Genomic DNA, 12970 nt, shown 5'->3' with positions numbered 1-12970 from the left:
GACCAAGGACTGAACCCCGGGGACAACCTCTGTAGATTGACCTGGTAATTCTTCGGTACGTTGAGGAGATTGTAATTTTCCTATTTGATAAGTAGTTTTCGATGCATTTGTATAAATTTAATGGTATATTTGCTTGCCTAAGTCGGTGAAGGATACTTGCCCACCAGAGCCTGTCAAATGCTCCTGCGAAGTCTATTGCTATTAGTAGGTAGTATTTGGAGGTAGAAGTTGAGACTGCAGAGATGATCATTTGCAGTGCGTCTTCTGTGTAACGTGCCGGTCGAAATCCAAACTGGAAGTTGGACTGGAGCCCAGCTTTGGTGTAATGGTCTTGGAGCCGTACTAGGAGTAGTCGTTCAAACAGTTTACTGACCATGGATAAAAGGGCAATGGGTCGATATGACTCTGGTTGTTGGAGCGGTTTAGACGGATTTTTTATGATTAGTTTTACATTGGCGTTTTTCCATTCTTCTGGGAAAGATCCATGGGACAAGCACTTATTGAAGAGGTCGAGTAGAAACTGGATGTTAATTTGGGCGGTCTTTTTAAGGACTTCGGGTTCAATGAGATTTGGTCCGGGACATTTCCTATCTTTCATTTTGGTAAGAGCCTGCTGCAGTTCATCGGTGGTAAATTGGTCTTCTACAGCATTGTTGAAGTAGATGTTGTTTGCCTGGCATATTTCTTGCTGTTGTACTGTCAGAGGATCAGTATCTGTACCAAAAAGTGTGTCCAGAATATTGGCCATAGACTGCTCCCACGATGTAGTCATAGTGCCGTTTGGTGTGAGAGTGGATCGGATAACTTCGCCCCTCGGGAGCTTGTTGGTGGTGATGCGGTACACCACCCCCAGGGTTCAGTATTGCCAGTCGTTTTGACGAGTCGTTCCCAAGATGATCTTTTACACTGCCTTATAAGGGAGGTGTAATCGTTTCTGACGACTACACCTCCCTTATAAGGCAGTGTAAAAGATCATCTTGGTTGCAGTGGTTGCACATGACCACTCCCCAACTAGATAATGCCACTGGCTCTGAATGACATGATTACTGCTAGAAATAAAAGTGGTATTCAATTTTTTAACAGCCATATACTTTTTAATTATATATATAGTTTATAGCTCCTTACAAATTGTAATAAGCAACAGTATTTGCTAAGTATGAAACAATTATGTGACAGTAATAACACGCTGGTGTTCATTGTTTATTGTACTTTTTAATTAATACCAGTCAACAATATATAAGTGATATTTATACATAATTATTTTAAAAACCTCTTAAAAGAATGAATATACTAAGTCATACAAAAATCTGACTTGTAGTTCTAATATGAACTTCCATTTCATACCAAATATATTAAATTTCTTTTTACATCAAATATCTACAATAGACATCTAAAACAATTTCTATATAAAATTGGTTTATCTATAACATAAAATATTCACACTGGCTATTACTACATGAGATCACACAAGTCACAAACTAAAATATTTGTGAGTGTATTTTGCATAAATTTATGTTTCTTATAAATAAAAAGCAAACAAGTATAAAATATCTTTAAGTTTACCAAACTGGCTTGTGACTCAATATCACATAGAATATAACAAGCAGAATACATTACATGACATCTAAACACAAGGAGCAAAATAGAAGTCACACTCATCACATTATTTACAACTGTTGTGAGATTCATGATAAAAAAATAAAATAAAGTGGAGATGATCACAGTCCACAGGAAAACACAGGCAGGATAATTCATAACAAATAAAAATTGATTTGTCATAGGTAAGTTGTTTCGCCTTCACCTGTTAACAAAAAAAAAAAAAAAAAAAAAAAAAAACACAACCTTTTAGAAATACTGACATAACAGATTAATAATTAACATAGAAGAATGAATTTTATCCATTATAATGAGATTATAAATCTGAAAAGGTTGCCATCTATTCCTGTTTAAGAAATCCAAGTACATTGTACTGTATTTATATTTTTATTCTGAGCTTTCTTTTGTCTCCTAACCAGACAAAATTGAAGTTAAAAACACAAGCTTTTTTGGACTATTTCAAAACCAGACATTATATGGATATATTTTAGTAGTTAACTGGATAAGAATGACACCAATTGGATTACCATATTCAGAACTAGAAGAACATCAAAATATCCAGATTTAGATGGTATTAGGCCTTGTTACGTATAAATATTAAAAACTAAAAAAAACTTGACTTCTTACAGAATTGTATTGGTCCAGGAACTCCTGCTTTCTTGAGGAAACTGTACTATGTTAAATCCAGCCTAAATGGTAACACTAGGCATGTAATTAAGCAGAAAGATTCTGATCCGTTTGATCAATCTGCTATTACACAAACTCCTCCAACAGATATTAGCCAGATGTAGTCAGGATCATTGTTCCTCAAGGTGTTTTATCTTAGTGCAAGGAATGACTATTGCTTTGTGCACTTGCAGCTGTTTGCCATACAGAAATGATTAAAGATTACTATTATGAGTGATTTTTTATACGTGAATTGGAAAATAAACAATTTAATAACAAATAATTATAACTATTAGATTAAATTGATCTTGCAAATATAAAACTAGCACCACGAAAATAATTCTTGACAGTGTTAACAGATTTTATAAACCACAGAGTGAACACTTGGAAAATAATCCTTATTATGAAATGCTTTTGATACATCTTTTACTGACAGTAAGACAATGGTGAAGGGTAGGAGGTGTCTTCCTTGAAAAATAAATTTCTTTGAATTGTATTCCTGTAATAGAAATACGCAAAGAACTTCATAAGGAGTCCCTGGCAGGCTGGGACTGGGTGCAGCCATGTTCAGCTGCATTCCAGAATACAGCACATGCTCAAAAAATTTAGTGTGGAACTTCCAAAACCACTGTGTGGCCACATAGGTGTGCAGTTAAAGGGAATTCTGGTTAGGACCCTTGCAAACTGTTTTGTAAAGTGCACAGTACTTGCTTTTATTCGTTGGGAGCTGCATGCTACTAGTATTTTTGATTTCTTTCTTTGCTTTTTTCCTGAATTGATAGGAAAGAATCTAATTGCGTGACATGTATTCAAAAATTTAAGATTTGAAGAATGTTTACTTTGGAAATTAAGAAATGCAACATAATTTAGCTGGAAATCACACTTCAGCGGATTACATTTCCAAGCCTTTTTTTTTTTTCCCCTCTCGCTCTACAGGAAAATTTTAGAGACCATTGCTCGGCATCTAAATTGAAAGTTTTAGATGTCATGTTGTGGTCTTTGAAATTTTCCAGTAGTCATTACCCTTTTCAAGTTCCACTTTACATATTCGTTGCATCATATGTGATGGGAACCTATAGAACAGTCTACTGGACTTGCTCTTTCGAAGAGGGTACCTTCCTCCCCTTCCTAATTGCCAATAACAATTAAAAAAAAAAAATTACAATCATAATTACTGTGTTCACGACTGCTGCACATTAGTATACATTTGTGGCTATATTCTGTATCTCAGTTCATCTTTTATTATGCTGGATTGATTTGGGATTGTTTGGTGAATAAACACTTTGGTTATAGTATCCTAATCAGCAGTTCATCACACTATTTTTTGCCCATTATATTTTTATGACTTTTATTTTTATATTTTTATTCACTGACTTTTTTAACTGCACAAATGCTGATTACTTTGCTTTCCTATGTGCAGACATTCATTTTGTTCACGGTAAGCAACAAGGCCATGAGACATCAGTAAGTTGTGCCTATATTTTTCTTGTACTTTATGATCGGTTTGTCTGTTGGCTGGATGAGAAACCAAGTGGACTAAATCCGTGAGGGAATGAAACCATCTCACAATTGCTTAAAAATAATGTTTCTATTAGAAGAGGATCACGAACGAGCACGTCATGGGCAAATATTAAATTTCAGAATTAAATTACATTTGCCGTGAATGTCTTTATAATGAACGTACCAGCGCTCATAACTGGTTTATGAGCGCTGGTTTGTGTGGTTGTCTGATTTGTCAGACCAGAGGACGCTCTATCTGATTTAATTTTATTATACAGATAACACATTTAATGAGAAGAGCAGTTCTGGAAGAATGTGAAGTCATCTTTTTATGTTTACAGTTTTATTTGTATTAGTATGCAGCAATTACTCAATTAACAATGCTTTGAGAAGAATTTTTTTTTTAAATCGAATTTGTGACGTCAAAAATTATTAGTTATAAATCTAATTTTGGGTATAAAGCTATTACTGATTTTAAATGGAATTTATGGCATCAAAAATCATTGGTTATAAATCGGGATCTCACCATATGATCATTATAATAGAAGAAACACAATAAAAATAATTAAAGCAGATAAAGTTTTTTAAATAAATCATGCTGACAAATTGCTAACACCCTCTCCATCAGCAGCAAAAGGTTGTGTGTTTGGGTTGTTGCTATCTCCAGAAGAAGAATCATTGGGCCTATCTTCTTCAGTGAAACAATAACCTCTGAATGTTACCATTCCAATATTCTCTACCAATTTATCGGCAAACTGATACTGCTACACAATCGATGACACTCATAGGCAAAATTTTTGCTGATTGAATAATCCCAAAAAAGCTGCGGCCCCCTCTTTCACCGGACTTGAATCCACCTGACTTTCATCTGTAATGGTATCAAACAGTGTTTGATACTTTTGCACATGGAAGACTGCTGCATAAATTGGAGCAGTGTGGCATTGGAGGCAAATTGCTGCTATGGATAAACGGATAGTCAAGTGGGAGAAGACAGAGAGTGGTAATCAATGGACACTGCTCTTTGTGGATTAATGTTATTAGTGGAGTGCCCCAGGGTTCAATGTTAGGTCCATTGTTGTTTTCTGTATTTATTAATGATATTGATGCTGGTATCTCAGGCTTAATGTCCAAGTTTGCAGACGATATGAAGGTCGGCAGGGTTGTTAATGACACTAACGGCAGTACACTGCTGCAAGAGGATCTAGAAAAGTTGAGCAGATGGGCTGAGAGGTGGCAACTGAAGTTTAACATTGACAAATGTAAAGTACTACACTGACATTGGTAGAGAATGAAAAGGACCTGGGGGTAATTGTGCAGGCAGATATGAAGTTTTCTGAGCAGTGCAGACAGTTGCAAGAGTAGCTCATGGTGTCTTGTCAATGATATACAGGAATTTTTCTAGCAGTGATAAGGAGGTGATTATCCCCTTGTATAAGGCAATGGTCAGGCCACACCTTCAGTACTGAATACAGGTCTCGAGGCCTCATTTTAAGAAGGATGTAGAGCTGCTGGAACGAGTACAGAGAAGGACAACAAGATTCATGATGGAACAAAGGGTTGGTTGCTCTTACGAAGAAAGGCTTAAATTTTGCAAATTAAGGTGTCTGGAGACAAGGCACCTGCGAATGTAGAGGTGTTATCAATTTTTACAACGTCACTGCTGTGATTAATGGTAATATCAACAGTTAGGATTACAGATTTCTAAATTTTGCCTAACTAGTCTTTTTTTCTGACTAATTATAAAGTTGTTCTGTATAATAAATGCATGTGAATAGAATTAGAATGACATTTTGTTAGCTATGCTTTAATTTTCTGAATGTTTGGGTTTTGCCTAGATTGAAACATTCTGAACGTTAACCCTTTTGTGAGTATGTATATATTTATATTTTTTTCATGTATAGCTCTGTGGAATGCATATTTATATATACATATTATGTATGAATTGTTTAGATCTCTAAATAGGTGTCATATCTTATTTGCATATATAGGCAAGTAATTGTAAACACAGTTCATAATAGATTTAGTGGAAAATGCCCTCGAGGACAGAGCCCATGTCGAGAATTCAGGTTCTTTCCACAGAGCCAATTAAATAAGTTTTAGAAATTATTTACACATACATATACAGTCGGACCTCTACATAATGAAATCAATCATTCCCTTGAAAAAAAATTATTTATACAGAAATTTCATTATAAAGAAATATTACCTTTTCAACAATAAAAAATACTGTAAATTCAGAAATATAGTAAAAAATGGGAAAGAAATTTTCTAACATTTTAAAACAATTTATTAATGCATATATATTAAGAAATGACTACTTAAATGATGCCCACAAATTTATTAGTGCACTTTTAAGAATTATGTAAAATATTTGGTTATTTTTGGTTGTACACAGAATTCTACTGTACACCATTCATAAAAATATTTGTATTTGTTTAAACTTTAAACACTGAAATATATTTTCTGTCACATTTTCTTTATACTGAAGACCTCGATACAAAGTTTCAAATGCTGCCAACATTTGTTCAGAAGGTTTAATATTGCCCTTATTGCCTTAATTTCTCTGAATTTCATCCAACTCATCATCGATATTGTCATTATTGTCATTGTGTAGTTCTTTAAATACACTCCAAAATGTTGGAGTTACTATTCAACTACTATGATATCGTTATCAACTGCTAAAATTTCGTCAAGAACAATTTCTCCACTGATCAAACCTTGCTTGGAACTCTTCTCAAGATTGCTTAATGTCTTCTAGTAGTTCATCCCTCTCATCTCTGTTAATCAGCATTTTAGCAAAACCTGCTTTTGTGAAACAGTTCTTAATTGTTTCCATCACATCTTGACTTCACACTTTCGCCAATATCCACACATACATCCACAAATCTATAATACAATCTATAGGTTGGTTGGTTTATATTCTCAGTATAATTTTTTTCAGTATGCACCTTCGGTAGTGCATTTTCAAATTCTTGATAATGCCTTGGTCCATTGGCTGCAGTTAAGACGAATTATTGTATTCAGAAGGAAGAAAACAAGCTTCACACTTGTAAGTTTTGAAATTACCGAGTGAAGGTGGGCAGGGCAGTTGTTGACAATCAACGCAATTTTTCTGTTTTCTTTCGTCATCTTTCTATTGAAATTTAAAATCCACTGCTCAAAGATTTCACTTGTCACTCAAGGTTTTTAAAACTCTTAACACCTTTATTCCTTTGAAACATCTGGGATATTTACTTTTGCCTATTACCAAAAGCTTCAGTTTTTCATTACCAGCCATATTTGCAACCAAGAGTGTAATTCTCTCCTTACTATCTTTACCACCTAAACATTCATCACCTTTAAAAGTCAGTGTCTTGTTTGTCAAGCATTTAAAAAATTGACATGTTTCATCAACGTTGAATGTCTTTGGACTAGTGTCCTCCATAATTTTTTTCAAAACTGTTTCTTTCCAATGGGTATACTCTTCTTTGATTGCACCTCCACTTTCATCAGAAATTAACTTTTTTGAAGTCATGACACTCTTTAAATTTATCCAACCAACCAGAACTGGCTTGGAATGTTTTGTGCCTCAGAAAAGATGCATACTCCATAGCCTTTTCTTTTATTAATAACACTGATATCAGCATGATTTGATCTTGAATCAACTTCATCCACTTAAAAACTGCTTCATCTACATATTCCCAAAGGCATAATTTCTCACGCTTCCGAATGGGTCATGTTTCCTCAAACTGCTTGAGAATCAAAACTGGAAGGAACATCAAATTTTAAAGCATTTTCTTTTTTTTTTTTACGCTGTGATCTACATTAAGCACTTCCACCTTTTCACGCTACCTCAAGGATTTCCTCTTAGACAACGTAAGGTTACTTGCACAGCAGTTAAAACAAAGCTGAAATTAGGGACCACTTGTAGCTACCATGTAAACAGAGATGGGTGAAATTTAGTGAAAGTGTGGATGACTCATTTCTTTGAAACAACAGATGAATTTTGGAGATAAAGGAAAATCACTCTCTCCTAATTCTCTAATAGGATGCTTACAGTAGAAAATAGGTTGACCAGAGCCAATGTCCGCATCGGGAATATGCCTTAATCCTTGCCAATGGCTGTGGACAGCTGACCAGCGGGACTTCTCGGCATAGTAGTGTATAAGTTGTACTTTAAATCTGTCATTGTGTTTTGGCTCTGGCAAGGTTTATGAACTCCGGCTCGGCAATGTCTGGCGCCTTAACCACTTGGCCACTCTGGCGGTGTATAAAGTTGTATAAGTTTTACTTCTTTTTAGCCACTGACCCACTGCTGGGCAAAGGCCTCTCCCAGACTTTTCCATCTTTTTCTATCCTGCACCATGGTTGGCCAGTTTCCTCCGGCAGGGATTTATGGGCACCATTAAATTGTAAAATGTTTTAGCTCTTAATTCATGGAATTAAAGCCTTTAGTTCTTAATTCGAGCTTTCTACAGCAGAAGCTCTATTGCCTAAAGGCCAGAGGTGCGAACAATGCATACCCAGGTCTCTCGAAATCAGTTTGCTATATGGAAATTTTCTTCGTTGTAGGGAAACTATTTTCAATGTAATGACCAAGGGAAAATCAAAAAAGTTTGCTACATAGAAAAATTCGCTATATGGAAGTTCGTTAAAGAGAGGTCCGACTGTGTATATATATATATATATATATATATATACACAGACATTATACATTATTACATATACTTTATACATTATTAAATTTCCCATATTTAATGTGCTGTTTGCCTGGTTGAGGGTAGGCTAACAAGGATCTGTCTTAGGTATTTCTGATCCTTTGCAAATTTATAGAGGTCACTGTCAATTGCTTGGACTATGGTGAGCATTTGCCTGGGAAGAAAATGATCACAAAGGGCTAGTCTTTTAGGATGGGCTGTAAGTGTGGGAGCTGACCTCAGTTTGGGTTGAGGGATTCTCCAGCCACACAGTTCCCAGATGTTTGGCTCTGAGATCATTCCAGTAGTCATTTATGCAGTTTGTTTCTATTACCAAAAATGTTTCTTTCTATTACCAAAAATGGCAGTTGGGCAAAGTTTAATGAGATTGCTATTTCAGTTGTTCTTTGCTGGGGTGGATGATGATGTCTGTGCGTAATCCAATGAAGGTGCCAGTATTCGGCAGAGTATACGTGGCCAACCAGGCTAGTTGGATGGGTAAAGTGCTTCCTGGCAACCCAAAGGTCGTGGGTTCGAATCCTGCCTTGGATCAGAGTAGTGCAAAAACTTTGGGTGGTGCATTATGGCCACAGAAGCTGATGCACCAATAAGTAACAAAAAAATTAGAATTAAATTAGTATACATGCTTGATACTGATGGGATCTACAGACATCCAAATTTCTGAGACACATAACATGATGGAGTATACAGACGTGCGTACACATCCAGATCACAAGCAGGTCACATCCAGATCCCTAACATGGAGCAGTTGTTTGGAAGTCCAGCGCATCTGGCAGATATTTGTTATTAGTTTGCCAATGTGGGGGTTGAAGCCCAGTTTATAACTGAAGACGACCGCCAATTCAGTATGTATATTAACCACTGGAATGAGAATATTGTCTAGAGAGGCTTGGACAAAAGTCCAAGTTGGTTGGTGCCCAAAAACACGGCTGGTTTGGCAGGGTTAATCAGTAGTCCAAATTGATTGAGATAGGATCCTAAGTCATATAACTTTTGGTTGACCTTATTATTGATGTTTAAGGTATGGTCTTCGGGGTTAATTTGAATATGTGGCTTAATATCATCAGCATAGCAGGTTATGTTTTCTTTCTTTTGCACAAATGACTGTTGTAAATAATGCTCAAGAGAACTCCACCTTGGGGAATTCCTGCAATGATCTTTTTCGAAATATAGTTTTTATCAGAAAGCAGGATTGTGATAAATCAAATGTTGCTTTTTATATGGCAGCAATTTTCTAGGAAGTGAACAAGATGATGATCGAGTTGAAGGCAGCTTCCAGGTTGATGTATGCAACGGAAAGCTCTATGGTGCTGGTTATGAATGTATATAATTGGTAATTGTGGATCTTCTGGGAATGGTGTAGGGAATTTGTGGAGGTTTATGAGGCATGATTTGATTAGTGATGGTTCGGAGCAATGTCTTCTCAGTGAGTTTCAAAAGGCTGGATTTTTTTTTTTTTTTTTTTTTTTTGATTTGGTAGTTGTTGGCGCATCGACTTCTGTGGCCATATTGCACCTCCCAAGGTTTTTGCAGTACTTTGATCCAAGCCCGAGGCGGGAATCGAACCCGCGACCTTTGGGTTGCCGGGCAGGTACTTTACCCACTCGGCTAGCCCGGTCGGCTCAAAAGGCTGGAGGAACAAGATATTGGCCTGAACCCTTTAATGAGGATCGCAGATTGGATTTAGTACGTGGTCTCACAGCATAGCTGTTCAACAGATTGGGAAAGTAGGGCTCTGCTAAGACACAGTTAAAAATTGATAGTACTGGATCAAGGATAAACGGCTGAAGCATTTTATCATGAATTGCAGCACAAGGTTGAGGCCTGCAGTTGCAGTAGTGGCAATCCATTTATAGCAGTTAAAAGTCTCTTCCTGGTGATAACAGGAAGCAGCTTATAACTTTCAGATGTAAGATAAAAAAAAAAAGCACTGACAACTGGAAGGAAAATTTGCACCTATTAGCAACAGTTGTTCTGATTTAGTATTAGTAGTGGCAAATGAAGCAAGGGGGCAAGCTTATACAGCATCAGTAAAAAGAAAAAGAAAAAAAAAAAAATCAAACTTCTTGCATCACCTGACCATCCCTCCTCCTATACTTCATCTAGTTCTTCCTTGAATTATTCCCACTACTCACTTATATAACACCACGTGGAGTTTATTCTAACAATCAACTGCTTGCAGGTCAAAGGCAAACTTCCACACATTTATCCTACAATCATCTTTTCTCAATTTGAATATATGCCCCTGTGTATGTGTGTAGTCTGAGCTGATGGAAGGATACCATCACAATTGGTGGCTTAATCCATTCAAAGCCTTATAGTGCCTAGTCTCCTGACACTGCAATTTGCAGAATTGAAGACTTTCCTGATAAGAATACCTTTCTGTTCTTCTCACTTATCTTCTTGCCTCTATTTGGCATCCATTTCAAAAGATCCACTTCCTTTCTAAAATGAGGCTCCAGCCTATATGAAGACTTTCCTGATAAGAATACCTTTCTGTTCTTCTCACTTATCTTCTTGCCTCTACTTGGCATCCATTCCAAAAGATCCACTTCCTTTCTAAAATGAGGCTCCAGCCTATATGAAGACTTTCCTGATAAGAATACCTTTCTGTTCTTCTCACTAATCTTCTTGCTCTACTCGGCCTCTAATTTACAGAATGGAATCCTTCCCTGGTAAGAGCACCTATTTGTGCCTCTCACTAATTTCATTCTCTTCTCTGCACCCATTTTCAAAAGTTTCACATGTATCAGGCCTAACCATTGCCTTATATTAGCGGTTCTCAAATTTTCTGAGCCCACGCCTCCCTTGAGCTGTAATGTTTTCCCGGTGCCTCCCTTGAAGTAAAACATCTATAATTGTGCAATTTCTTATTTTTAATATGTTAATACAATAATTATTAATATACGAAATAATAACAGGGATATTATTTTATTCTTAAAAAACATCAATGTGATGTTTGCACTTGCTTTTCATTGCATAATTCATCAAACCTAGACGTCATTTTTGAAATGGCAACACGTATTTCTTTTTCAACATTTAATTTTGATCTGTACTTAGATTTAATGACTGCCAATGCCGAAAATCCAACTTCACAAAGGTAAGAACTTGAAAATGGCACTAGTATTCGCAAAGCTTTATTGCTACATTCCCGGTATTCATGTTTTTTTTTGCTAAACACCAAAATTCATATAAAGATAACAACGAAAAGGGAACACTATACGTTTTCTTTGTCAAAAATACCCAAAATATTTCCTATAATTATTTACATTAATAATACAGATCAAATAGTAGTAGATATCTAATAGTAAAAAAATTATTCGTAATACAATTTTAATATTTGCCATGGAAATCTTACATAAACTATTACATCATCTGCGATGCCCCTGGTAAATTATGGTGCCTCCCCAGGCGTCCCGACGCACAGTTTGAGAACCGCTGCCTTATACAATGGGATAGTCACCTCCTTATCCCTTCTGGCAAAATTCTTTTATATCATTAATAAAATCCCATGAGCTGTGCTGAGTATGGTATCACCTAATTGTTATGTTATTCTAAGGTTGCTGCCCATATGCATACCTTGCATTTACTCCATGAGCTGTTCTGGCCGCCTGCCTGCCTGCACTGCTGTCTTGTTCATTTTCCACCACCTTCAAAAGCACTGATTCCATTTTTATGGCAATATCACTTACAAAATTGTGTTTATTCATCTGGATTGCCTTCCTGAATTGAAGTCTAAACGACTTCAAATTTATGTCCTTTAAGAGTCGTATAATACTCAATTGATTCATTTGCAGTTCTCATGAACACTTTCTTGTTGACTTCTGTGAGGAATGTTCAAATGCATTCATGAGAACTTCAGATTTTTGATACCTCCTGATGTCCTTTTCTTTCCATTGCTTGTCTTTTTGATATTTTGTACAGTTCCATGTTCCTCAAATTTATCACAGAGACAGGTTACTGTTATATGGATAGGCACCCTTGTTCCATATCGTCTTTCCCGTGTATGCTGAGCCTCTACATTTTCAAATTTCCAGTACCATTTAAGAATTGCCTTTCTTTCATCAAAATTTAATTGCATGTTCTACATCATTTCTATGGGTTTTAGCCAATCTAAAAATAAATAAATAATAATAATAAATAAATAAATAAAACAGTTATCTAATTCATGAATTTGGATTATTAAAGTTTTTACACAAAATTTTCACTTACCTTGCAAATGTGTATATATAAAACGATGTGTAGTAATAAGGAATAAGCTATGAAGAAAAAAAAAAGGAACGTGAAGAGAAGGGGGGGAGAAACTTTATGGAATAGGGCTACTACAGAGCCAAAAGAGTCCATGATCATAATGAATACATACATACACAAAAAAAAAAAAAAAAAAAAAAAGTAAAAGAAGTGGCATCAAATTAGGTGGCATCATTGTAATATAGGTGATATTTTTAATTCTAATGTAGTAATTTCCTTGCATTAGTTATACAGTATTTTTAAAAATGTATGCTCCAGTG

The 12970-nt window shown here is 35.8% G+C and overlaps 1 protein-coding gene across 2 annotated transcripts in view; it reads right to left on the bottom strand.

The window, feature by feature from the left end:
* Window positions 1–1569: 1569 nt before the first annotated feature.
* LOC150081736 (phosphatidylinositol 3,4,5-trisphosphate 3-phosphatase and dual-specificity protein phosphatase PTEN-like) overlaps window positions 1570–12970 on the bottom strand; it is a 523999-nt gene continuing 512598 nt past the window's right edge. For both annotated transcript variants that reach the window (XM_090378836.1, XM_090378837.1), the window contains one exon: window positions 1570–1801. In XM_090378836.1, the coding sequence (XP_090234962.1) occupies window positions 1776–1801 (26 nt within the window). In that variant the 3' untranslated portion in view covers window positions 1570–1775. The remainder of the gene's footprint in view (window positions 1802–12970) is intronic.

The sequence above is a fragment of the Mastigoproctus giganteus genome, chromosome 8, assembly GCF_048544385.1.
Source record: "Mastigoproctus giganteus isolate SK-2022 chromosome 8, ASM4854438v1, whole genome shotgun sequence".
Classification (NCBI taxonomy): Eukaryota; Metazoa; Arthropoda; class Arachnida; order Uropygi; family Thelyphonidae; genus Mastigoproctus; species Mastigoproctus giganteus.
This window is presented reverse-complemented; position numbering and strand designations above follow the sequence as displayed.